The 27,114-nt window shown below is 50.5% G+C and overlaps 1 protein-coding gene and 1 pseudogene across 1 annotated transcript in view; both read left to right on the forward strand.

Moving 5' to 3' along the window:
• The window catches only part of DSCAML1 (DS cell adhesion molecule like 1), a 327,482-nt gene that overhangs the window by 233,005 nt on the left and 67,363 nt on the right, over positions 1–27,114 (forward strand). The window contains 7 exon segments of the mRNA XM_006912769.1: positions 2,133–2,279; positions 8,135–8,413; positions 12,486–12,761; positions 14,144–14,440; positions 16,155–16,427; positions 25,892–26,170; positions 26,578–26,697. Coding sequence (XP_006912831.1) covers positions 2,133–2,279; positions 8,135–8,413; positions 12,486–12,761; positions 14,144–14,440; positions 16,155–16,427; positions 25,892–26,170; positions 26,578–26,697 — 1,671 coding nt within the window.
• LOC112480475 lies at positions 10,974–11,092 on the forward strand (annotated as a pseudogene).

A 27,114-nucleotide genomic window follows, 5' to 3' on the forward strand; every position in this document is an offset into this window, starting at 1 on the left:
CCACCAGCAGTGGATACAGTCTTAGGTTGGGGGTTGGTAGCCCTACTCTATTTTGCACTGGTTGGATAAGGCTGATTGTCAAATCCCCACCACTTGGCAAAGTGCTGGGCATAATAGGTCTAGTCTTATACAAAGATGAGTAGGAAGGAAGAAGACAGGAAGAATGGGAAGGAATGTGGGAGGAAGGGAAAATTAGAAGATGTGTCAATACCAAAGTTTATTAAGAAACAAGAGACCAGCCAGAGTGATGAAGTTATTCGAAACCATATTAAATGAATAACTATTAAAAAATAAAATGTTAAGACTGCTTAGCTTGAAGAAAAATCAAAGGGCACGATAGCTGCCTTCCAATGTGTTGAGAGAGTATGTCAGTAACACAGGTTTAGGCTGGTTCTGTAGGGCTTCAGTGAGTGGAACCAGGACACATGGAGGCAACTACCAGGAGACCAATTATGACCAAGAAAGATCTTTCTAAAAGTCAGAGCTGTCGGCTTTGGAATGGGCAACTGAGTGAGGTAGTGAGTTCCCCAGCCAAGGAGATATTCAAATAATGGCTGGAGAACCTTTGTCAAAGATGTAATTAAACACTTTCAGCTTTTTAACCTTGAATCTACAGCCTCCTCTGTTGGAAAGAGTCCTTTGGTGATGTTTCCTTCTCCAGATGCTGAGATCTTGAACTTGTGCTTAGAGAGTGAGACTCCACAGAATATTACTAATAGGAGGGCGAGCCAGTGTCAGAGCACTTGTCATTGGTTGAGGAGGTCACTCAGCCCCCAAGTGGGAGGAAGCTGATCACTAAATAATAGGATCAGAAAGGCGTGGAGCCACCCAAAATGTTTCCCTATGAAAGCCTGACATTCCTATGTCAGCAGGTCCTTCCTGTGGGACCAGCATTACCTTCTTCCTCCCAGCTTTCTTTTAAGTCATTATTACTGACCTGATTCCAGTGCCCCCTCCTGGTGGCAGTGGCATCCTGGGGTCTCCCATGCCTGCCTGGGGAAGAGGCTAAGCAGGTGCAGAGCAGGTGCAAAGACCCAAAGTTAGGTTCTCAGTCTCAGCCTGGGTCTTGGGTAGGGGGACACTGCCAGGAGCTTAGGGAGTCCGGAAGGCAAATACAAGCCCCTCCCCAACTCTCATTTTCACAGTCTCTCCTTTTAAAATTACACTGACTAGCTGGAGTTCAAGCTTTGCCTTAGGATCTTGGACAAGAGAATCCACTCCATTTCTGAGTGGAGTCTCATGTGAAAATCAGCAAAATGGGTGTACTACTGCCTTTCCTTCCTACCTCCCTGCCGAGTCCTGACAGTAAAAGACTGTGAAGGGGTGGGAAAAGTCAAGTATCGTGCTCGCGCCTTTGTCTGGCACAGAATGGGTGTTTAAAAACTGTTGAATGTTTATCATGGTTCTGCATCTCCATGTCCCCGTTCTGAGTGCAGTTTAGACTGAATAATTGTTTGTTGAGTGAATAAATTATTAAAATTGAGAGGAAAGGATTGAGATTTATGTTTGACTCAGTGCAGAGGGAGAGCTGGGAGCCAGAAGGCCTGAGTTCCAGTCCACTTACTGGCTGTGTGACCTGAAAATGGAGATGACACCTCACACAGTTGTAAGAACAAATAAGCAATAAATATGAAAGATCTTTGCAAACTCTTATAAAGAGGTATGGCAGATGTGAGGTGGACTATAACACTAAGTGAGCACTTACTGTGTGCCAAACATTATTATTTTTTAACCCTTATATCCATTCTATGAAGTATTATTTCTACCTCATTGTACAGATGAGGCTCAGAGAGGTTAAGTAACTTTCCCATGGTCACACAGCTAATAAGAGAAAGAATCAGATTGGAACTCAAATCAAGGTCTGAACGTAAAAAGCCCAATGTCTCTCTGTAAAACTCTGTAGCATTTACACTTAAAGGAACAATGACTGTAATTTCCATTTGTTTGCATGTAGAAAGTCCACATCTACCCTGCCTTCGAGGCTGCACCAATTTCATTCCTTATTTTCCCAATAGCCTTCTCTCCCTGAGCAAAAGTCCTACCCTGGGAGCAGGCCAGCTGCCAGCCCAAGTTGCTTCTGGTGGTATGCCCAGCCAGGGAAGTAATAGACTATGTCCTGATTGTGTCTCCAGAAAACAGGTTTTTTATTACTTACCACGGCGGGCTGTACATCTCTGACGTGCAGAAAGAGGACGCCCTCTCCACCTACCGCTGCATCACCAAGCACAAGTATAGCGGGGAGACCCGGCAGAGCAATGGGGCCCGCCTCTCTGTGACAGGTAGGCGAGAGGGCTTGGTGGGGAGGGCACCAACCCCTCCTTGGGATGGGGCTTGTCCACGCCATGGGCTAAGGAGTCTGCTGTGTACTCGGGGCACTCAGAGAAGTCGATTAAAGGACACAGGTACAGGAACTACCGGGGTAAACCTTGTCTATTTGGCTTGGCGGTGCCCTTCATATGAAAAAGCTTAACTCTCCTGAAGAACTAACATATCACCATTTATCAAACCATGAGAGTTAAGGAACCCTAATTCTCCTGAAAAATTAACATGTTATTTATCGAATAATGGGAGTTAAGGAACCCATCTTCTCTTTCTTTTTTTTTGCCTTTGCTGCCAGGAAGTTCATCAATAAAATCTGATGCTCAAACTTAATAATGATTAGATTAGATTGGATTAGATTAGATTGGATTAGGGAGGTTTTTTTAATTTCCTTATGTCTCTAAGTATTTTTGAAGATTCTATTTTATCTATTTATGTGTACATTTACATCTTTTGTTATAGTCCACCTCACAACATTTGAAAATAGGCAGAATATAATTTGTAAACAAAAATATTTTTAAATTAAATAAAGAATTCTTATTCTGGAGTGATTGATCATAGCTTCTTAAGGAGGGTTGGAAGCTAACATTTATTGAATCCCACTGTGCGCCAGAAATTTAATTCATGTGTTTTCGGTTAAATACCTTAATAGAAAGTGTGCTGCTCTTTCTATTTCTACAGGTGAGAAAAACCAGATCTTAGGGAAACCAAGCAACTTGCCCCAACTGTTTAATCAGTGGGAGGCATAGCCAGAATTCAGGCTCTCACCCCAGCTTCCAACCAGCTGCTGACCCCCCATGGAAGGGGCCAAGTGAACACCACACACATGTCCCAGTCATAAAGAAGAGCACATGGTCCTCCTCAAAGAATGCTTGCTGAAAAAGTGCTTTTCAAATTCTTTCAACAGGAATCCACAGACAGACGTTTTGTCATAATCTCTGCAATGCACACTGGCATTTCCTACCGATATGCATTGCAATGCGCTCTAATATATTCTACTCTACTCTATCCCATTTGAATTTATCTAAATGCTGGTTGCAACTTCACCAAATGGATTTTACAACTTCCTAACAGTTTGTGACCTACAATTTGAAAATCTCTGCTCTTGAAGAGTTGGGATTAGAGTGGCTTTTGGAAGGAGGATGAACTGATAGAAGTCCTGGGTTTGGAGACTAGACCCATCAAATCATGCAACCTCTCTGGGCCTCTGGAAAAGAAGCCCTAGTAGGTGACTATTCTGATTCTGCATGCCTCTGACATCGTATGGTATGGTGAGGACTACCCTGACCAGCAGATGACGCTTCCCAGTATCCCCTCTCATTTGCCTAATTCATTTGTGAGCAAAACCAGGAGAGCAGGAACCAGGAGGGCAAGGATCAGGGTCTCTGATTCTTCCTTGTGTCTCAGTGCCTGGCTCCATGCCTGGCACATAGTAGGTGCTAAGTAAATATTTGTGGAATTAACCAGTGCCAAAGGAAACTGTGTTGTCATTGGGGAGGAGATGAGGCTGCACTATTCGGTCCCAACTTCGTGGCTAGACTTTGGAATCTGGCACCCAATTCTCAAATGTGTCAGAGTGGTCCCATTCCAAATTATAGGGACTTATTTATATGGTGCTTTGCATCTCATTTGCCTGCTGCTCGTACAATGTGGGAAAGGCACAGAAAGCCCACTCCTGCGGCCCTGCTCCTTTTTCCTGTACAAATATTTAGCCCCGTCATTCTATTAATCTCACCTCCACTTTAGTGAGGACTAGGCTAGTGTCCCTCAAAAAAGACACTCTTTAAACTGGAGGATATGCCACCCCTTCTCCTTCTGCTCTTTAATGCCTACTAACTGTGAGACGAAGAGGTGGGTGAGCAGAGAATAAGAGGTGGCACCAGGAGCCTCGGATGGATATAAAGCCCAAATAGAGAAACATAGAAGGATAGGAAGGTACTCAGACTGATAAAAAGGGAGAGGCACAGGCATAAGGAGAGAAAGACAGAGGAGATGACAGAGCGAAAGGGGTCTAAAAGAAAAAGAAGAAAGCTGAAGGAAGGGGACAGAGGGGAGCCAAGGAGAAGGGCCTGTTGAGTGACATAGGCCCTGATGTGACGTGATGTGATGTGATGTGACAAGGCCATCTGCAAGCTGCTTGTCTCGGCAAAAATGCAACTGATACTGGAGCAAGGCAGTGCAGAGGGGAGTTGGCAGGGTGGAGAATGCATGTCAGGGGAGTTGAGGCCTGAACTCAGCCTCCAGCCCCACAGGCCCCTCCACTCTCAGAGTCGAGGGTGGGGGTCGGTCCCAGGGAGCGTGGGATTCAGCTGAGATGTTTCACTCTTTAGTGACCAGAGGCCAATGAGCTCCTGGGGCTGGTGGCCAAAAGGTGTGGTTCCTCCCTGGCCAAAAGCTCTGGGCAAGCAGCTGGAACCCAGGGATGGGGAGAGGTAGCTGGGGTGTCCTGGCAGAGGTACCTAGTGGCTGAGGGAGTCTGAGCCAGGCACACCTCCAAAGAATGATGACTGCCCCTTCCTCTCCCCCTTCCTCTCCCCAGGCCCAAAGGCAAGAGGAATGGGTGAGAATATACGTGGCAGTGGGCTGTGGGTGGTCATTGGATGAAGGCCGCAGTCATATCTGAAGTTTCTTCAGTCCTCAGGATGTGTTCCATAAAGTAAGAGGGAGGGAAGGAGGAGGGAGAAAATGAATCAGGCCATACTTTCCGTCTTAGCCGCACCACTCGCAAGCTGAGCAACCTGGCATAAACTAAACGATGTCTCCAGACCTCGGCTTCCTTCTCCATAAAATGGGAGTGACAAAAAGTGCACCTCATGGGGTTGTTTTGAGAATTAAATAGGGTACTGGATGCAAACAGCTTATGGGAGTGCCTGACACAGGGAACACTCAATAGAGAATAGCTGCTGCTTTTGTTGTTGTAGTTGCTATTGTTGTTCTGTTGTTTCTGCATTATTATTTCAACTACGTTTGCAAAGTGTTGGGGGTGAGGCAACTTTCATTTTCCTATATTTTCCAAGGTGGAGGAGGCAGTTTCAAGAATAGTCTGAGTCCCCTAAAATACAACCTAATAACACGCATTCGTGCATCTAGGTACTTTTTTGAGTATACCAAGTGCTTTCAGGTGCATTAACTCTGTAGAATAGGCGTTATCATCCACATGTATAAAGGAGGGAATCAGTGACCAGAGAGCCTGAGACCAGACCAGGGTTCCTGCACTCACGGAGTCCAGAGCCAGGTGCAGAAGCTGTGTCCAGGGGTGCCCTTTCCAGGCAGCACTGTTCAGCCGACTGAGGGAGGTCCCAGCAGCTGCCCAGGGGCACCCCGATCCCCCCAGCCAAGTCCCAGAGCCCCTAGAGATTTCTCAAGGCTGGCCATCTGTCTCCCCAGCCCTGCACTGGCCCTGGCAGTGCCCAATCTCCCCCGGGCTGTCGCGGTACACGCCGCAGCATTTTACTTCTGCTCCGGAGTAATGAAAGAGGTTTTTTTCCCCTCAGAATTTAATTTCACGCCTGAGACTCGGTGATTAATTCCCTCCCCCACCCCACCGCCCCTTCCCCCACCACCCTGTCAGCCCCTCTCCTTGTAAATTCTGCGATGTGCCACGGAATTTGTGTGTTTTGCATCAATTAAATGTCACATTGAGTAATTTTTCCCTTGCACCGGGTTTGTTTATCCTAACCATTCCCACAGGGTTGCGGTGGGAAGAGGCCAAAGAAGCTGGCAGGGAAGAGGGAGGGCCCGAATAGTAATTTCTCAGTACATCTGCATAGTGATTTAATGTCTGTCAAACTCTGACATACATTTTGCCATTGCTACCTACAACAACCTTGTGAGATCTGGAGGCAACCTTATCACCTCCACCTCATGTGCAGATGAGGAAACGCAGGCTCTGAGAGATCATAAGACTCACTCAAGGTCACACAGTGAACTGAGACCCAGACAGACTTGCACCTAGGTCTTCTGAGTCCAGCCGGGGCTCATTCTGAAGAGCAGTGGGATGTGGGAAGGGAACCGAGTCTCCTGGAAAGTCTTTCTCCCAGGGAGGAGAATCCAAGAGAGATGAGCCGAGGACAGAGGGAATTTCCCATCAGACAAAGAGGATCCAGGGGGCTCCGCCGATCTTGGTTGAAACTCAAGGTGATTCCATCTCATATTCTATTCACTGAACAAGAGTGGAGAGAGACCTGGTTTTTGATCTTGGCTTAGCAGTGTGATCCTAGGCAGGTTGCTGCACCTTTCTAGTCTCAGGGTCATCTGCGTGTACCCTCCAAGGTCCCTACGCCAGTTCTATATTCTATGAGCCTATAACATTCTGCAGTGTGGGAAAAGCAGACCACTGGCCCACCCCACACCTGAGTGCCCCCGTTCATCCTCCCTCAGACATTAATGGTTCCACAGCTGAGGACCCTGCTCCGTGCCAGGCACCACGAGAGATACGGCCATGGAGGAACACTGCCCCAAGATGCTCACAGTCTTCCAGAGAAGCAGATACAGGGCCTGGTGCTAACTGCTGTTGGCGATGGCCATGGGGGCAGGTGGTGACAGTGATTGCTCCTGGCGAGGGAAAGGTGGTGGCTGGAGCCTCCCTTTCCGCTGTATACTCTTCTATACTTTCTGAAGTTTTGGCATGTGTATATATTATACTTTTTAATTTCTTATTTAAAAAGAAAAGGTTTTTTGAAAATAAAATTAAAGAAAAAGAAAACTATGGGAGTCCGGTGAGAGTGGACTAGGGGGAGACATCCAGAGGGGTGACGTTTAAGCTGGTTTGTGAAAGATGAATAGGAGTCGACCAAGCCGAGTGGGCTGGCTGGGCATCCAGCGGGAGGACAGTACGATGACACACATGCCACAAGTGGAAACTGCTGAGATGAGTGGTATAGAGCGGCAGTGAGCACAGGCTAGGCCAAGGGCCTGGTTGGGGCTAATCAGAGAAGGCCTTGGAATTCAAAATAAGTGTGGATTGTGTCATGTAGGTAAGGGGGCCTATGGAGGTTTTACAGCAGGGGGTCCCCAGTGGTCAGGAAGCTCAGGGAAGCCCTTTAGGGCAAGAACCAGCCTGAGATAACAGCCCGAGTACCACTCAGGCTTGGCAGCACGGCCATCGCACACAGAATCCTACATACGCAGGGCCTTGGTCTTCTGAAGTTTAGGGCCACAGATTTCTGCAGTCACTGGTTTCTCTTGGTCTAGGAATGCAAAATAGAGGAGAAATGTTGGGGGGCGGGGGAGGTTGTTGCAGAAGACTTAACTTCCAAATCCTCTGGGCTCTGACAGAAATGCACTGGCCTTCTCCCAGTCTTCCCAGATCGCAGGTGGGAAGAGACAGGACAGGGCAGGCAGATCGTTCCTCCATCTTTGAGGGGCACCCATGAGCCAAGTTGAGGCCCAGACCAAGACTTACCAAGAATTACAAACCCAAGATGTCATGATTCTCATGTCACAGGGACTCACTGTTCCTCGGTCTGGGCCAGACTACAGGGACTGTTTGCGTGACGGCAATCACACATACTCTCACCCTCTGTGCCTCGTGCTCTCTTTCTCTTTTTCCATCTGTTTGTCATTCTAGCCCAGACGGCCTGCATACCTTCTACTCCATCAGCCCCTGCTCCCCATCATGATTCTCAGGGCCTCTGTCTGGCCCAAGTAGGAGACTTTGGGCCAGAGCCTGGGCTCAGCACCATGAGCCCTCCCACACTGGGTGTTCCTCACTCCGGGCACCAGGCTCCTGCTCTGGGTGATGGTCTTTCCTTCCCAACCCCCAATTCACCTCACCCAGGGCTTCCCAGGACTGCTGACACTCTCTGCCTTCCAGACCCTGCTGAGTCAATCCCCACCATCCTTGACGGCTTCCACTCCCAGGAACTATGGGCCGGCCACACCGTGGAACTGCCCTGCGCCGCCTCTGGCTACCCTATTCCTGCCATACGCTGGCTCAAGGATGGCCGGCCCCTCCCAGCTGACAGCCGCTGGACCAAACGCATCACAGGGCTGACCATCAGTGATCTGCGGACTGAGGACAGCGGCACCTACATCTGCGAGGTCACCAACACCTTCGGCTCAGCAGAGGCCACAGGCACCCTCACGGTTATTGGTGAGCAGGAAAAGCCCCTCTTCCAGCCCCATCCTTTAGAGTAACCTCTGAAAGCACTGCTGTATGATAGAAAGGGGTTTGGGAACAGCTTCCCTCCCCTCCCTCTGGCCAGCCCCGGGGGATCATCCCCTGGTTGGGGAAGGCAGTTTTGTGTCCTGGGAAAAGTCCTGGGTTTGAAATCAAACCTGCCTTTGGTTCTGGCAGCATCAGATAGTAACTGACTTTGGGCAAATCACATAACCGTGGTCATCACCTCCGTGCCCTTTTCTGTAAAATGAGATAATGATCCCAGCCTTCCTACTTCCCACAGATCACAGGGTCAGACGAGACCATGGGGGTGAGAGTGACACACTCATGGGGCTCCTTGGTTTGTTGGGAAGAGGCAGTATCTATACTGAAGGAAACAATGCTGATGTTAATCCATTAGAGAAGACATATGTATCTCTTCAGAGGCAATGTTCAGAATATTTTGTAATAATTGATAAGGGCCCTTATCAATCAGATCAGACACTGGGTATAAACAACCAACTCAGCCTTTCCAGGATGTGCCAGCAGGTATTAATGCTGGTTGTTCCTGTTCCTCCCCATCTCAGAGCCCCAGGGGTCCAGGGAGGCCATGTAGAGAGCAGGAGGCCTTAGCAGCAAGCCCCTGCTGCTGCTGAGCCCCGGGTAAGGAGGGAAGCAAAGACAGAGGGGGAAGAATACTGGAGGAGGATTCACGAAATCCAAGGGCACCTTTTCCCCCACCCCACTCCTACTCCTCCCTCAGTTGACCAGGTCTCAGGTTCCCTGTCTGTAAAATGAAGAGGCTCTTCTAGCTCTGGCGTCCAGAATCTGAGTCTGAGTTCCCTACTCTCTGGGCTGCAGGAAAGGTGTTAGCAGTAGTGGGTCTGGGGTTTGGAGACCTTTGGGGGATCTCACTCCCAAGAGGCAGCAATAGCCTGATTCCCTGAACATTGTACCTGATGGCATCATGAGGGTCATTCAACCTGGGCAGTGGAAAGAGGCCATCCAAAGGTGATCTCACCACCACCCTGCAGAAGGGTTCCCTCTGCCACCTCACCACCCATCTCATGGGCAAAGAGCTACAGGTCTGTAGACCCTCAGGTGGACCAGAGAACCGTAGCAAAGCCCAACCTGTCCTGGGATGACCTTTGGGCATGGTACCCTGTTGTCCTCAGCCCAGATGTGGACCCAGTCTCCTCCCCACAGTCGAGAGGTCCTGATAGTTGGAGTGAGTTTATCTGCAGTGCCAGGAAGAGCCCCCACCCCCCAGTGCAAATTCACTGTGAAGCTGGAAAAGCAGAAAGAGCCTCAAGTAATGCACTGGGAGTGACAGTGCATGATACAGATGATTAGGTTAAAATGATGAAAGCTTTAGGTGGCTGGGGGTTTCCTCTCATACAAACAAGCCCTAGACAGCAGGGCAGGCAGATAGAAGGACCAAGGTTGGGATCCCACTTCTTGCACTAATCACTGTCCAAAATTTTGGTCTGATATTACTTTCACCCACTTCCCCACCCTTCTGCTACACACACACACACATACACACAAACACACACATACTCTTGCATTTACACTCACACTCGCTTACACTGTCTCAGGGAACAGCTCAGGAACATACCCCAAAATCCTTGGAAAATTAGCAAACCTGACTCTGAGTAATTTGATGTTCATAGTACATACAGGCAAGCTGGTACTTACACACACACACACACACACACACACACGGATATGTTGAAAGTTCACATATACATGTCCCTATACACACATGCAGATGTATATGGTGCCCATATGCAGACACACACATTTTTCCATTGAACATGCTCACATCCTAGCACACACACACAGATACACAATAAGTAATTGCCTACGGCAATGTACAAACTCCACTGCCCCTGAACATCTAGGTACATCTGATTCTCCTCTGACCCTCAGCTCCTACCCTCCCCCACAGTGGGCATGGCTATACAACCAGACTCAAAGGGAAGTGACATGGCTTTTTTCTGTCTTCTGTCCTCTCTGAAAGCCCCTCTCTGCCAAGTTCATGGAGAGGAAAGCAATGTTTTTCATACCCCACTTCCTAATTCTGCAACCTCGCCTCCCACCCATCATGCCACCAAGTCTGAGCAGGAGCACTGAGGATAGAGCAACTGGCTGGTAGAGCCCTGGGAGCCCTGGCTAATGACTGGGACAAGCAGGATGCCGCCTGCCTCATTGTGCACCGACACTTCCTGGCCAGCAGACAGAGGCTCTGGGAGTGAGTAGGGAGAGCTGAGCATGAGCAGACTCATGTATGCTTTGACTGCACCCACCCAAACAGGCCTTCAGTCCCCCATCTCCTGCAGGCTGCTTCATTGGAGGTCCCAGACTCCTTCATTCCTCAGCCTCCTTTCTAGAACCCCAAGTCCATGGAGATCAGGGGAGAGAGGCTGACTTGGGGCTGGTAACAAGGAAGCTGGTGAAACAATCAATAAACATGACTTAGGCAGTGGTAGGGATATAAAAATAAAGATAGCACTCTGTTCTCAAGTAGCTCACAGTCTAAAGGGAGAGACAGGTTTACGGCCATACCACCTAGAACAAGCCCGATTCCGTCTGATCTCGGAAGCTAGGCAGGCTCGGGCTTGGTTAGTACTTGGATAGGAGACCACCTAGGAAGACTAGATGCTGTAGGCATAAAAAAATAAGGAATCGTAAGCTAACAAGGTCCTTGCAATCTGTGAGGTCAACCAAGGGTTGCCTCGCCTAAAAAATTATAAATAAATAAATAAATAGACAGGCACAAAGAGGTTATTAAAGATGTGTGCTTAGCATGGTGTTAGTTACACACAAGGATCCCAGAAGAGGGATCCTTAACCCAGCCTGGGAGAGGAGTGGTGTCCAGGAAGGCTTCCTTGAAGAGATGACACCTGAGCTCAGTGTGGAGGATGAGTAGGGATTAGATCAAGGGAGCAAAGAGCGCTCTAGGCTGAGACCTTGGGGTAAGAAGTAGCCCAGGGTGTGTAGGAACTATGAGCAGGCTGCTACTCTACAGACTGTGTACCTGAGAGGAGGGGCTAGGTCCCCATGGCCTTTATGACCTTTAATGTCACCCTGAGTTTTGGGGGCCATGGAAGTTCTGAGCAGGACAGTGGCCAGTTGTAGTATGGAGAACAGATGGAAGGACGCAGGGAAAAGGGTGGTAGGGAGGAGGGCACTGTCCGGGTCTAGGCTAGAGCTATGAGCCTGCAGCAGGGCAGTGGCAGTAGGGGTGAAGAGCAGAGATTGAACAGACTCACAAATATAGTGGACAATTTGGTGACAGACAGAGGGGAGAGGGGTTGGGGGTCTGGGAGAATAGGGTGAAGGATTAAAAAAGTACAAATTAGTAGTTGATAGTTAGGCACAAGGATGGGGAACATGGCACAGGGAATGCAGTTAGCATTGATATGTTGGCTAAGTGGAGGGCCAGGGGAGGGAGGGAGCAATTGGGGGGATCATTTTATGAACAATATAGATGTCTAACCAATGTCCTATATACTTGAAACTAATTTAAATAAATATATATATATATATTTTAAAAAGCACCAATTAAAAAAAAAAAAACATGGAGATTGACTGATGCATATAAAGAAAATCAGACCAGCAGAGGCAGCAGTTGGTTATCTGTATGGGTATGGGAGACAAGTGGCTGGGCCAAAGGAACTTCCCTGGTGTCTGGGGTGGATGACAGAAGAACGATAAGCCAGGCAAGCTCCCGTCCAACTTCGGAGCTGGCTGAAGGGAGTGCCACAGCCCCACCCGAACACAGGGGCACGCAACAAGAAAGTTCAGACCATCAGAACGAGAGGTACTGAGAGGTCTTCTAACCCGACCCTGGCATTTAACACATGAGTAAACTGAGGCCTAGAGAGGGGAATTCACTTGTCCCTGTCCCCACCCCAGGATTCTGGAGACAGAAGTAGGGCCTCCTGATTCCCAGGGCCTTTTGTGCCCACAGCCTACCTCCAGCCATGCTCTCCCCACACTAAGCCCTTTTTCTCTTCTTTTTCTCCCCTGTTTTCCCTTACATCTCCCTGGCCCGGCCTAGACCCCCTTCATGTGACCCTAACACCAAAGAAGCTGAAGACCGGCATTGGCAGCACGGTCATCCTCTCCTGTGCCCTGATGGGCTCCCCTGAGTTCACCATCCGCTGGTACCGCAACACCGAGCTGGTGCTGCCCGATGAGGCCATCTCCATCCGCGGGCTCAGCAACGAGACCCTGCTCATCACCTCAGCCCAGAAGAGCCATTCTGGGGCCTACCAGTGCTTCGCCACCCGCAAGGCCCAGACCGCCCAGGACTTTGCCATCATTGTGCTTGAGGGTGAGCTGGAGCAGCCAGGACGGGGGTGGGTTCAGGACTCCCAAAGCCTGCCCAAGAAGTGCTCTACCCCAGGAACCCTCCCTTCCCTCCCGATAGGAGGCATTTATCCAGCACTTCCTACACACTAGGCAGATTTCTGTCTTATTCAATCTTCCCAAGGGCCCTAGGTGAAGACCGATTTTTTAAATGTTACCTTTTTTGCAATTGAGGAAATTGAGGCTTCCGTCACTTGTCCAAGGTCAAGTGATGGCCAGTTCGGAGCAGGGATGTGCAAAATGAGGCTGGTGGAAGGGGCAGAGAGTAGAGCAGTAGGGACAGCCAGATATGGAGGAGCACAGGGTAAGAGGCCAAGGAGGTGCCAAGGCAGTGACAAGGTGGGCAGTCCCAGGCCCTGCCAGGCACCAGGCTCTCCCTGGGTTTTAGTTAAGGGTCTCCCCAGAAATGCACAGGGGCTGGAGACTGGCTGAGTGTTGGATTAACATCAGCATTTTGCCGTGAAATGTAGGAAGGATGTAGAGGGCCTCTATTATATTTGCCTTGCTTTCTTTTTTTATGTTTGTTTTGTTTTTTTTTTTAAGTACTTAACACCTATTTTAATCTGTTATAACAATCTTGTGTAGAAGGATGGCCAAAGTCAACAATTACATCCCTCATGTTCCATGGAGGAAGCTGGGGCACCAGGGCTGATCATTCTGTCCAAGGTTGCTTGATAGCCAAGACTAAGACCCAGCCACAGATCCTCACCACCATTCACCTCTAAGCAGCTTGCATTTTAAGCCTCAAACTTCAGGTTTTGTGCTTTAGGCTTGTTGCTATAGCATCACTACCACCACCGCCTCCTGCTGGAATGAGAATTAGAATCAGACTCCATAGGTCCCGCGTGGTCAGTTCCCAGTCCCACACAGTTAACCTCTGAGCCTCTCTATCTTTATGAATAAAGGGAGGAGAAAGATGTGGAAGAGGAAAAGTTGAGAGGAGTAATATTTATTAAGCACTTACAAAGTGCTGTGCTAAGCATCTTGAATGCATTTAATTCATTTAATCCTCACAGCATCAGTATGAGGAATTTATACTCATTATCCCCATTATCACCATCCTCCATGGCTAAGAGATGCAAGGACTCAGAGAGATCAAGTAACTTGCCCAAACACACAGAGCTAAAGTGGTTGAGGGTGGATTCAAACCCAGGAGTCTCAATTTATATGCAATAGTAATTGGCCCCTCACAAGGTTTTGCAGATAGCGCATGAATTGCTGTACATGAAAGTTCTTCATATCATTATGCCCACTGCTTTCCCTCCTCTCTCTGCGGGGTGGGGTGGCCTTTTGGGATGGTCACTCAGTGGCTCAGTGACTCTGAAGGGGGCTCTTCACTCCCTGCAGACGGCACGCCCCGCATCGTCTCCTCCTTCAGCGAGAAGGTGGTCAACCCCGGGGAGCAGTTCTCACTGATGTGTGCCGCCAAGGGTGCCCCACCCCCCACTGTCACCTGGGCTCTGGACGATGAACCCATCGTGCGGGATGGAAGTCACCGCACCAACCAGTACACCATGTCCGACGGCACCACCATCAGCCACATGAACGTCACGGGCCCCCAGATCCGCGACGGGGGCGTGTACCGGTGCACGGCGCGGAACTCGGTGGGCAGTGCTGAATATCAGGCGCGAATAAACGTAAGAGGTGCCTGTCTACATTTAAATATCAGAATAGGCTTTTGAGTTCCTTTGCCATCTCTGTGGTTACCATTATTCTTGTGGTGATTAGTAATTATTATTGTCATTTTGATTTTAGTAGAGGTCTCTCTCCTCTTTCTCCCCCTTTCCCCCCACCCTCCACAGTCCCATCCTCCACTGATGTGTGTGTGTGTGTGTGTGTGTGTGTGTGTGTGTGAGTGCATGTGTGTATGTGTCAGTGTGTGTGTCTCTGTGTGGCTGTCTATCCATCTGTCTGTCTGGTACAGCTCACTGCCTTGGCATTCCCACCTTATCCTCCTCCCCCTTCTCCTCCTCTGCAGTCTAGCTTGCCCGCCTCCCCATTCCTCCCATCAAATCTCTCTGGGCCCAGGTACACTAAGTACCCTGCTAGCACCTACCATCTTGACCAGGGCCTTTCAAGGACAAGGACAGGGAAGGGGCAATGGGGTCAGGCTTGACCTCTGATAAGGATGTCCACCAAGCTGTGCTCCCAGTGCCCTCCCACTGAGCATCCCCGGGATGTTCCAAGAGGTGTAAGCAGCAGGAGCCAGAGCATCATCTTCTCCTAATCCTCCATCCTCCTCTTCTCCCCACCCCAAGGCTCAAGCTATCAGGACTAGGAGGCTCAGGCTGAGTGGGAGTGCCCCAAGGCAGACAGCTACACGGGAAGGAGCCCACAAAGTGATCATCCCCAGTTCTCTAAGTTACTGTGGTGAAAATAGAGTCTCCTCTGAAGCTCTTTGCAGCCCTGTGGGGTCAGATTAGTCCCTACCAGTGACCCCTTAGGCAAGGAAAGAGAGGAGGGGCACTGGTCCAGGGGTGTCTGGTGGTTGCCATGGAGCAAGGAAGGGGAGCAGAGGGTTCATGCTAAATTCACCTGTGCCAGGTCTCCAACTCTATAGGAGAAATCTGCCCTCCCTTAGGCCCTCTCCTCTGAAATTGGAAGGGGATAGAGTTACAGGGTCCCCGAAGAATCCCTGGCCCAGCCCCTCATCTACTAGGTAGGGAACCTGAAGCCTGGAGTTTCTTGCACCCCCTCCAACACTGCCCTGCACTGCGGCCTGTGAGCCCCTTTACAACAATCTGTCTAGCTGACCCAGCTGAGGACACTCCCCTTCCCAGTCAGTGTGATCAGAGCCCCCTTTTATAGCCTCTTCTCAGGAGCCCACAAAACACATTTACCTGTTAAAATCATTAATTAGTCCAATGAAGACCTTCTTATTGTCCTTTAAATATTTAATGTATATAAGATCCTTTTTGGTACAAGACCATTATTAGCAAGTTGAATGAAAATAGCAAAATCTTTACATTTCTTAATCTCCTCATAAATGAGGACTCATTCTCCCAAATTCCAGTCACTTTTTGGTGAGGCTTCAGTTTGGTCACATACCCCCTTCGTGTTAGGGGAATGAATTCTTGCCCCAGGCATGAATGGAACATGTCTGTTTGCAACTGTTTGAAGCTAATACAGAGAGTCCTGGAGAGACCACAGTTGCCCCCAGTTCCAGCCTCTGCCTTTAGCCTTGTAACAACCGTCTGCTTTTTTCCCACCACCACCACCACCACCACCGAATTTCAATCCCCTGACAGTTTCAGAGGGCCAAGCAACTAAGAGCAACACAGGGCAGGGCCTGGCTGTCCCTGGCTAACCACACCGCTTGCCCCTCCTTTCCTCCTCCTCCCTCCTGACTCCTGCCCAGGCCCCCCCAGCATCCGCGCAATGAGGAACATCACGGCTGTCGCCGGGCGGGACACCCTTATTAACTGCAGGGTCATCGGCTACCCCTACTACTCCATCAAGTGGTACAAGGATGCTCTGCTGCTGCCCGACAACCACCGCCAGGTGGTATTTGAGAACGGAACGCTCAAGCTGACTGACGTGCAGAAGGGCATGGATGAGGGGGAGTACTTGTGCAGTGTCCTCATCCAGCCCCAGCTGTCCATCAGCCAGAGTGTCCACGTGGCCGTCAAAGGTAGGCCTCCCCCGGAACAGTGCCTGCCTGGTCACCCGGGATTGTGGGTCTTCCTCCAGCCAGCTGCTCAGGCGGCAGCAGGCCATCCTGAGCGAGAGGGAGGCCAAGGAAGAGAGAGCCTCGGTGTGGTGTTTGAGAGAAAGGAGGCAGGGTGGGAGACTGGGGCGGGCATAAGGAGGCCACAAGTGCCTCTACATCCAGGTTCACTCCATGAGCTGCACTGACCCCAGGGGCATGAGGGGCCAGTCACACGCAAGGAAGAGCCAGGTCACCTTCTGGGCAAGAGGCCTAGGATAGAGATGGCAGGCCATGTAGGTCCCCTGATGTCAGCATGGAGCCACCGAGAACTCAGCAGGGGCCCACCAGAGACAAACAAAAAGAGGTAAGGGGCAGGAGCTGGGAGAGCAGCAGCAGCAGGAGGCTGAGTGGAGGGAGCATATGCTGGGCACCCTGGCTCACTTCTAGGGTACAGGTTGGCTGGCTCAGGCTGCTTTTACAGGACTGGTAAGGACCTTCCAACTGCTGATGCTGCTTGAGGCCTGGAAAGCACCTCCTGGTGCTTAAAAACCTCCTTCCTCCCAGACCCTTCATGCTTACCTGGATGAGGTCTGTGTTTTGTGCCTGGGCACTGAGCACCTTGCCTAGTACAAGGGAGCCATTCAGTAAATGTCCGTGGATTAAATGAATGAATGAATATAAATGAGTAAATAAATGAATGAGTAAATGATGGATGTCCCCTTGGTTCGGGGGCTTTGCAGATGCGTGATGCTCCCTCCCAAATACACTCTTTAGAACTGGCAGGCATGGAGACTGTCTGGGCAGTGAGTGAGAGAAGGGTGGCCTGGTTGCTCTGAGGGGATGACTCACCAGACCAGGCTGAGGAGAGGTAAGTGAAAGCCAGGCAGCCTCTGTCTAACTCAGAAGCACACAGAGCGAGGAAGGGACGCTCCACCTCAGGAGTGAAGAAAGAGCTTTCGGGGCCACCTGAGAGGGAGTCAGAAAGAGAGACAGGATCCATGGGAACTGTGTGAGCCTTTGTTACCTGGACGTCTGTGTCCCCCGAGGGAGATGAGGAGGGGAGGCTGGAGAGGCTCCCTCCATGTCCCCAAGGGACAACATAAACCAGGAGAAAAAAGTGAGCCTGGGCCCTGGGGCCCATGGGAAGGAAGAAAAAGCAGAGGTGTCTGGGCCTGTGAAGGCCCTGGCCCCAGGGGGCAGGCCCCAGTAGGTCCCAAACTCGTGAAGTAAGATTGAATAGAGCCCTTGTGGACTGAAAGAAAGAAGTCTGAGAGAAGGATGAGTGGGAAGACACGTGCTGCATTTGGTTTTGACCCCTTCGAGCATGTGGTGATGATAGTACCTCCAGGTAGAAACGTCAGGACAGCAGGCAAAACTGAACAGTAGCAGTGAAAGGCAGGATCGGTACTTCTCTCTTGTGCTCCTTGTCACCCAGCTCACCCTCACTGGCACACAGGAGCCTTGTCACATGCATCCTTGTGCACCCACCACCTGTCACAGTGCTAGACAGTGAGTGTTCTTGAACTAAAACTGAGACAGTAGTCTGGATTGAAGTGACTTACTGAGAAGCCTCTACTTGAGCCCTGGAAACTGGGAGGCAGCTCTGTGGCCATCTCAGGCCTGGGGAAGAAAGAGGAGTCCCATACAGCATCTGCTTCCCTGCTTCCTAGGCAGGCCGAAGGCCATCCTGGGCACCTTCACAGCCTACTGCCTCTTCCCAGCCCAGGGGCCTTGTCCTAGCAAGAACCTCCAACTCCCAGGCCATATCCTCATTTTGGTAGTCCTGGAACACAGTGCAGCCTGCATCCCCACTCCAGGCATCACAGGCCTGTATCCATTTCCGTTACAAGCAGTGGACCAAGAGTTTACGTGTAAACATCACATATTAAAACATCTAACCTTTGCTCTATTCCCTTAGACCACCCGCACCAGCGAGCATTTGGCTGGGTTTGTTGGCTAAAAATAAATAAATAAATAACAGGGCTCCAGCGAGCCTCAGAGTACGCAGAACATCCTGAAAGCTGCTTCGGCTCATCAATTATTCAACCCTATTCAGGGAGCGATCAGTCCTAATGAATTGAATCTGATGCATTCCGTCTCAGCGACTTGCTGGGCCTGTTGTGATTGTGCTGTGCTGAGCGACAATGTCTCTCCAACCCCGAGAAGGGGGAGTGTGTGTGTGTGTGTGTGTGTGTGTGTGTGTGCGCGCGTGTATGCACGTACATCTGTGGTTGTGTGTGTGTGTGTGATCCCACAGGGCAAAACCCATGCACCAGCACCTAGCACGAGCTTGGCATTCATAAAGCAGGGGGGAGTGTGTGTATAGTGTACGGGTGTGTGTACACACATTCCCTCTTTCCCACCTCAGTGTCTGAAAATCTAGCCCTAGCAGGGCTGTGGTCACTGTTTCCTCTCCAGACCAAGAAGCAGCATTTGTATGAGTGGCTCTGAGACCCTGTGACCCTGCCACTCCAAAAGCTCAAGTCTCTCATTCTCCCCTCTTTCACCTACTCCCTCCCCCACCTCATTAGAATGCACTTTTACGGAGAACGCATCAGAGCTGATTATGAGCATGCTGCCTGATTAGCTGATGTGCTGTTCCAAGAGCTACTCAAGGAGGAGGGTAAAGGAGGTGGCCCTGGGTGTGGAAAGGGGCCCTGACTCTGGGGTAGGAAGGAATGGGCCCCAGGACAGCACTCTAGACCCCACTCTACTGCCGGGCCTGGACATGCCCCCCACCCAAAGGATCAGAGCAGAGATCTGGAGTGTAGAAAGGGTGAGGTGGGGTCCAGGCGGGGCACTAGAAGCTTGAGACCAATTGGAAGCCCTCCCCGCCCCACCATCTCTCTGTGGAGCCAAGGGCTGTGGGCAGGGTGGGGCAAAAACCCATTCTGCTCCATGGACTGGAAAAACAACTGCTGACTCTATTCCTTCTGGGATTGCCTGTCTTCTGATGAATTTTTCACTGAGCTAAGAGCAGAACACAACAGATATGCATGTACATGCATGCGCACACATGTGCAGAGACTGGTGTGCATGAGTACCCATGCATGTACACTTTGGTACACACCATATACATGTACATGCAACAAATACACATTAACCTATCCATACTTGCACACACACACATGCTAGCAGTTACATATGCACAAATGTTTCTTTTGTCCATATCCTCTTATAAGGCAACATTCCTGGGCCACGAAAAGTGACTGTAGGTGATGTCATATGAAATATCGCCCAGGTCAGCCAGCTGTGGTCCAGCAAGATGGAAAGGGTTGAGGGGAGGGAGGGCAAGGATGATTTGAGGGCTGCCTGGGGTTTGGTGCATGTGACACTTACCGGCAGGGGAGAACCAGGCTGAGGGAAGGCGAGTGCTTGTCTCTGGGCACCCTCAGAGATCTTTGGCAGGATGCTAAGAGGAGGGCACTTGGATTCAACCTAGATTTGGTGTCTTTAGGGCCCCCTGTAGCTGAAAAACAATGTAGCATAAAAGTATCTCTGGGCACACAGGCCGAATATTTAATTAACTAAGGAGGCAGGGCAGCAAGTAGGGTTCCTTGGCTTTGGCTCAGTGAGGGAACATCTCCATTGCCACATCCGAGCCTCTTGAGGCCTCTAAAACCAAAACAAGGGCATGAGGTACTTTCTGTTTATGTCCAGCAAGGCTAGGACCAGGAGAGAGTGCTAGGTCCCTGTGGAAAACAAACGGAAGAGGGCACACACACACACACATACTCACATTCGCACACACCCTCACACACACTCAGTCACACATCCTCACTGCCAATGCTCATACTCCCCAGCCACACCCATTCTTCCCTCACTACTCAGTCCTGGAACCTTTGGAGGAGGTCTCCTTCCACCCTGGTGAATGGGTTTCTGTGATCATAGCGCTTAAGAGAGATTCGGCCACCTGGCCAAATGTTTGCTATTGGCAGAGATAGAGGTTTGGAAGGAATCCACCAGAATCCACAGGAAGGGGGCACAACAGGTTCCACAGGGGCAGATTGCCCAATTGTACTCGGAGGAGATGGCACCAAAGAGGCTGCTGCCAACAGCACTACTCCTCAGCAGAGAGAGCCAGGAATGTAGGAGCAAGCATCCTCCTTATCGGACAGGCAGGGCTCAAGATGATGATGGTGGTCATGATGATGATAAAGGAGCAGCATCCATTTATTCATTCGGTGACAATTACTGTGCACCCACTATATTCCAGGCACTTCCAGGCCCTATGCTGTGAACACAGCTGTACTCAAGACAAACAAAAATCCCTGCTTTCAGGGAGCTCCCATTCTGCCAGGGAAATGGATAGTACATAAAATGCCAAAAAGGTGTCTCACGTCAAGTAGGAAGTAGAGATGTGAGTGCCAAAGCGAGGGGAGAGTAGTTTGCACCTTTAAATAAGGTGGTCAGGGAAGGCCCTTCTACGGAGAGGGTTATATAAAAAAAATGAAGTAAATTGTTATTATTCCTAAACTACTAGACTTGTTACAAGTGGAAAATCGGCGTCAGCGCTTTAGAGGTTCCTTGGTCCAACTCCTTCATTTGGCAGATGAGGAAGCTGAGGCTCAGGGGTGGAGGCAGGGTGGTGGTAAGGAGATGAGTTGCTCTCGGTCTCTTGCATGGATAGCAGGGTCTGGAACCCAGGTGTCTTGGTTCCCAGGCATAGTTCTTTCCCTGGCTCCATGCTGCATAGGCAGAGAAGCTCCAGCTTCTTACAGTGCTCACTACTGCCAAACACGCGCAGTGAATACAAAGGCTCAGTCTCAAAGAGATAATGACAGACACTATAGAGTGTTTATGGGCTGGGCTGGTGGTCAGCACATCCTCCTCTGCACAGCACTCCAAAACAAGTGGCCATAAAGGTTTTATGGTGGCCATACACCTTGTGGACTGCCTCAGCCACTGCCTCAGCCACTTCTCAGCCTCTTCACCATTCCATCACCTTGCTCCAGCCCTGCGTTTCTCAAAGCTGATGGAATTGGCCTCTTGCCAAGATGATTGCAGCCTGAGCAGGGCTTTGGAAAAGAAGTCCCTGAGGTGACACGGCATTCGTGCCCCCTACATTCAGGCTGCGTGCTAGGGAAATGCTGGGACTCAAGGGGTAGGAGGGGGGTGCAATTGTGGCTGCAGTCAGCACTAAAGCATCAACATTAAGACAAAGGTGGTCAGATCCCCCAGCTGCTGACAATGCTTTTGTTCCCCAGGGGTGGAAATAGTCACACACATTCAACTAGCCCATGTCCACCTTACTGGGAAAGGTGCTGTGGACTCACAGGTCAGAAAGTGGCCCCACATCCAGGCGGCTGCCCACAGACACATTTCAGAGACTCACAGCATGCTTCTCGGTCCTTTCACTCACAGCACTCCTCCTAGTGTTCAGCAAGCCAGCGAAGGAGCCAGGATCCCTATGCTTTCCTCTCCCCGCAGGCTGTCCTCGGGTGCCCATAGTTATAGGGTTGTCAGAATGCTATTCCAGAGCCGAGGAATTCTGTGAGCAGCTCTGGCCCCTAGGATTCCCACCAGAGAGTTCCTAAAGGGATACTGATCATACCTGCCCGTCAACCCACAGCAGGGACAGAGGGTGGAGGATGGAGGGGAGCCAGGAGCCTGCCTTGGATCTCAGGGAAGTCATCTGGTCATCTGCCCCACACAGGTAGGTAATGCTCTAGAGGGCTCTGGCCAGGCCAGGTGAATGTCTAATTCCCCAGGATAGATGTTGACAACTCTCTTCTTCAGTAGTTTCTCAAACGGCCATCAATGTTATATTTGAAAACCAGAGAGAATGACAGCCCCTAGTTGGCCTCTGCCTTTTGACTCAAATTTTTCCCTCTCTCTTACATATATATATATATATTAAGATATATATATATATATGTAAGATATATATATGATATATATATATCATGTGTGTATGTTTTAACTCTCAATCCAAATGCCAGCTCCTTCAGGCAACACCTCTCTCTGCTCAGAGTTCAGCGTCTATATATTCAGGTGGTAATTGTCCCATAATCACTGAGGTTAATACCTTCCCTTCCCTAGCAAATGATAAGCTCCTTGAGGTTCTATCTGTATTTTAAGCATGTTCCCACTTTCTCGAGCCCACACAGAGCATAATGCCTTCACAGAGCAGGCATTTCATAAATATTAGATGAATTAGTTAATTAATGAATTAACCTGCCTTAGTAACTTGTTCCATTACTTAAATCTCTTCTTACCGCAAGAGTCTTCCCCTTGCTTGAGCTAAATCTTCCTGCCTAATTTCAATGTATTGCTCTCCACTTACTCGTCCCTCACTGGAAACATCCTTGTGACCATCCATCCCTGGGGCATAGCCCTGCAGACTTGGCAGCCCCTCAGGCCCCACTCCCTAGGCAGAACCTCTCAGCTCCTTGCTTTGCCCACACGTCCCCCATCTGCAGCCCCTCATCACTACTGTGACTCTCCCCTTGTCCATAGAGCTCTTAAATCAAAAGAGCTGACTCTACTGCTAGGACAGCAAGGGCCTAACCCCAAGGAAGGACCAAGGGAGAAGCTCTCAGCTCTAAAATTTTAGCATAAATACAGCATATTGAGGAACAGCATAGAGCCCCCCCACCCCCCGCCCTTTTTTTCTGGATAAACCCACATCCTGTGCTCTCCTCAATCCTTGCCCACCTCACAGGTAGACCTCTAAGATCAATCCAGGAAGTTATATCCAGATATATGTTATTTTCATTTACTATGTTTACCTGACAAACATTTATTGGGCTCCTCCAGTTTGCCAGGTCAATATGTCCTAGTTACTGCCCTAAAGTTGCACCCAGACTCCCAGGGAAGGTGGTAATGCAAAAGCTACCCCACTGCCACATGATCAGCACCCCCAAGGCATAGACCAGGTGCTGCAGGACTGTGCAAGGCCAGGGGGAGGCTTCACAAGAGAGGTAGCTTTCAGACCATGGTCTGAGAGGGCTTCCCAGAAGCCTGTGGGCTCTAGCTTTAGACTTTTGTGGGAGAGGCTTAGACCAGAGTTGGCTCTGCTTAGCCTCAGGAAACAAACTGGGAGGTAGATCTGGGTCTCTGCAACAATTCCACCAAAAAGTCCAAGGAGGCCAGAGGCCTAGATATGATCTAGGCACCAAAACAAGTTGGGGTGGGGTTGGTTCATTAGAGCCCAACAGAGGAATCAACAATGGGCATTTAGCCATTACTAGAGTCAAGGTTCCAGAAAATTCTGTCTGGATATCCAAGACCCAGCAAACCACTCAGAATACTGGGGAGGCCCCAACCCGGGAGGCAGAGGCAGCCGGAGATTGGGATGGAGGGATCCAGACAATGAACAGAGCCCCAAGAAACTTGACTGGACTTAGGACCTGGATTTGGGCGCAGGTGGATCTGGCATGAGATAGGTCAAAAGCCAGCCACTGGGCCAGGAGCACATGTGGGAGGAGATAAGGAGGACAAATGCCCAGCTATGTTCACCCAGGCACAGTCTGAGGCTTGGAGCCATGGGCACTGATGGAGCCCTTGTGGCTGGAGTGAAGGGTAACGTGGGGGACAACATTGAGAAGGTCAGTTAAGGGCCCTGCTAAGGGGTATGGCTCTCATCCCATAGGTCATGGAGGCAACATCCCCCCTAAATGTCACTTCCTCTGTACCCAGAGCTCTTGATCAAGACTTTTCCCAGGCACCCAAAGGGCTTCTAAGCGTTTTTCCATGTCCACACCTGGCCATTCTTCATGGGCAGCTCCCTACTGAGCCCTGAAAATCCATGGGTTGCAGGGAGAACCTTGGACATACATAAGAAGCCACCCATCCTTTTCTCCTCAGGGCTTGTCCACCACTGTGGCCACTCTAGGTGAGCCTAGCATAGAGAGTAACAGGCTTCCCAGGAGGGTTGGGGCTAGTGCCTGGGAGAAGGCCAGAGGACTTTGGACAGCCTTGTAATTTAATTATTTGACTCCAGAAAGGAGATCTCATCTATTGGGTGCTCATCCTTGTTAAGCTAATTGTCTGTCTCCTTCTCTCTCTTTTCCCCCCACTTGCTGGGGAAGTCACTGTGGCCTAATTGAGTCATCATAAAGATAATGGCTGACGCTCTATCCAGCAGCTGAAAAAGGAGGATCCCTCCCACAGCAGCTCAGTCTTCAGATAGCCCCTCCCTCCCCGCAGGGGCTGAGATGTGGGCAGAGGGGGAAGGGGAGAGTAAGCTGGATCTCTGTGGAGAAGGAGGCTGTGTGGATGTTTAGCCAAATGAGTCTAACCAGCTGGTTGTCTTGCAGATGACAGGGCACCCTCTCTGCTCTTTCCTGCCACCCAAGGAGTGTTCACTTATGAAACAAAAGGATCTCTGCTTTGGGGATGTTTGGGAGTCTCTCAGAGAGGCAACCAGGCTGCACGAAAGAAAGAGCTTGGATTTGGGGAACAGACAGATTAGATCTCAAATCCCACTGTCACCTATTATGAGATGGGTGACCTAGGGCAGGGGTCCCCAACCCCTGGGGCACAGACCAGTACCTGCCTGTGGCCCTTCAGGAACCGGGCCTCACAACAGGAGGTGAGCGGCGGGTGAGTGAGCGAAGCTTCATCTGTACTCACAGCCACTCCCTGGCACTAGCATCACCATGTCAGCCCCGCCTCCTATCATCAGGCATTAATTAGATTCTCACAGGAGCACTGGTCCCTGGTGCCAAAAAAGGTTGGGGACCACTGACCTAGGGTGAATTACCTCTCTGCTCTGAACCTCAGTTTTCTCATCTATAAAATTGAGACGGTTAAGCTCACACCACACCATTGATGGGAGGATTCACTGAGATGGTCTGTGAGATCAAGCAACTGACATAACCAGTGCTGGAAGCTTCTATTCACCTGTCCTAACACCTGATGACAATGCAAAGGGCTGGTGGGTGGTGGACCTCTGCAGGAGGAGACCAGAGTACAGCACCCTTGTTTTAGATGAGCAGCTATGGGGTGTGCATGGGGGAGAGTCTCCGCACCGGCCTTCCTCCCCTGCCATCTGGGGCACATCATCCCTATGGACCTCAGCGCCCGCCCCCCAGAGAGCTGTGAGAGGTATCTCTGGGTTGAGACAGTGGGCATAGGGGTGCTGAAGAACAGCAGGGAACTTGGAGTGAAAGCTGAGCAGCCAAATAAGAGTCAAGAAGCACATGAAGCATCACCGTTCAAGTTCTGGGACAAGTCTGAATAAAGATCAGGATTGACGCAGGCCAGCCAAGGCCCCGAACAGAGACATTGGGTACAGGCGTGGGTGGGAAGGGGGACGGGAGTCAGGGGACAATGGCAGGGCACCTCAAGAGATTCTGTACGTACAAGAGACCAAGGGGAACCCTATTCACAGCCCACCCCAGGGTCGGGAGAAGCCCAAGTGTAAGGGGGGTGAGGCAGTGCTACTGGCCAGGCTGGGGAGAGTAGGGGGGCTGACAGCAGCATTCCCTTTGCCTTCCCAGTGCCCCCTCTGATCCAGCCCTTTGAGTTCCCGCCTGCCTCCATTGGCCAGCTGCTCTACATTCCCTGCGTGGTGTCCTCGGGGGACATGCCCATCCGCATCACCTGGAGGAAGGACGGACAGGTGATCATCTCAGGCTCAGGCGTGACCATTGAGAGCAAGGAGTTCATGAGCTCCCTGCAGATCTCCAGCGTCTCTCTCAAACACAATGGCAACTATACGTGCATCGCCAGCAACGCAGCAGCCACTGTGAGCCGGGAGCGCCAGCTCATCGTGCGTGGTGAGCAGAGACAGTACAGTGGCAGGGGAGGGAGAGTCCAGCTCTGTCTGCTGCTAAAAGTCTCTCTAGATTTCAGGTTTGAATCACAGGCTTACGGAATGTTGGCTCTGACAGGTGCCTTAAAGATTAAGAGATTCAAACCCCTTACTTTCCAGACCAGGATACTGAGGCCCTGAGAGGGGAAGACACTTGCTCAGTCACTGGCAAAATCAGAATTGGAACTCGGAACTCCCAACTGCCAACCCAGTATTCAGCAAAAGCTCTCAGCATCTCTGGTTTTGGAGCTGCCCGTTCCCAATTTAGAATAGTCCATGGGGAGCTGATGTTGATTGGAAAGTGCCCAAAGCCCCAGAAGACCTATCAGAGACTGATATGATCTGTTTCTCCCACCTTCCTATTTTCTGCAGTGCCCCCTCGATTTGTGGTGCAGCCCAACAACCAGGATGGCATCTATGGCAAAGCTGGTGTGCTCAACTGCTCAGTGGATGGCTACCCCCCACCCAAGGTCATGTGGAAGCATGCCAAAGGTAAGCCCCTCACCAGCCAGCAACTCTGAGTGGCCAGGGAACGGGGTGAAGAATGCTGATAAGACTTTGGTTTAGTTTCTGTACACGACTCCTAGCTCCGGGTGGGAACCCTAGGTTCCGAGCTTTAAGGAGACCCCAACTTATACATGATCTGGAGATCATCCTTAGCCACCACAGGGGTCCATGGACAAGGGACAGCTGTCATAGTGACTCTAAATTTCCTCTTCTCCCTACAGATCAACCTCTCTCCTTCCCCCTCCAACCCTAGAACTCAGTGTACTCTGCTTTCCTCACCCCACCCCACCCCCTGCTCTAGGGTCCCTGAGTCTCACCTGCCACTGCTTCTCACCAGTTATTCTGGGATCTTGGTCCTTCTTGGAGCCCAACTTCATCTCAAGGATGCATTTGGTGTCTAAC

The sequence above is a fragment of the Pteropus alecto genome, unplaced genomic scaffold, assembly GCF_000325575.1.
Source record: "Pteropus alecto unplaced genomic scaffold, ASM32557v1 scaffold224, whole genome shotgun sequence".
Taxonomy (NCBI): Eukaryota; Metazoa; Chordata; class Mammalia; order Chiroptera; family Pteropodidae; genus Pteropus; species Pteropus alecto.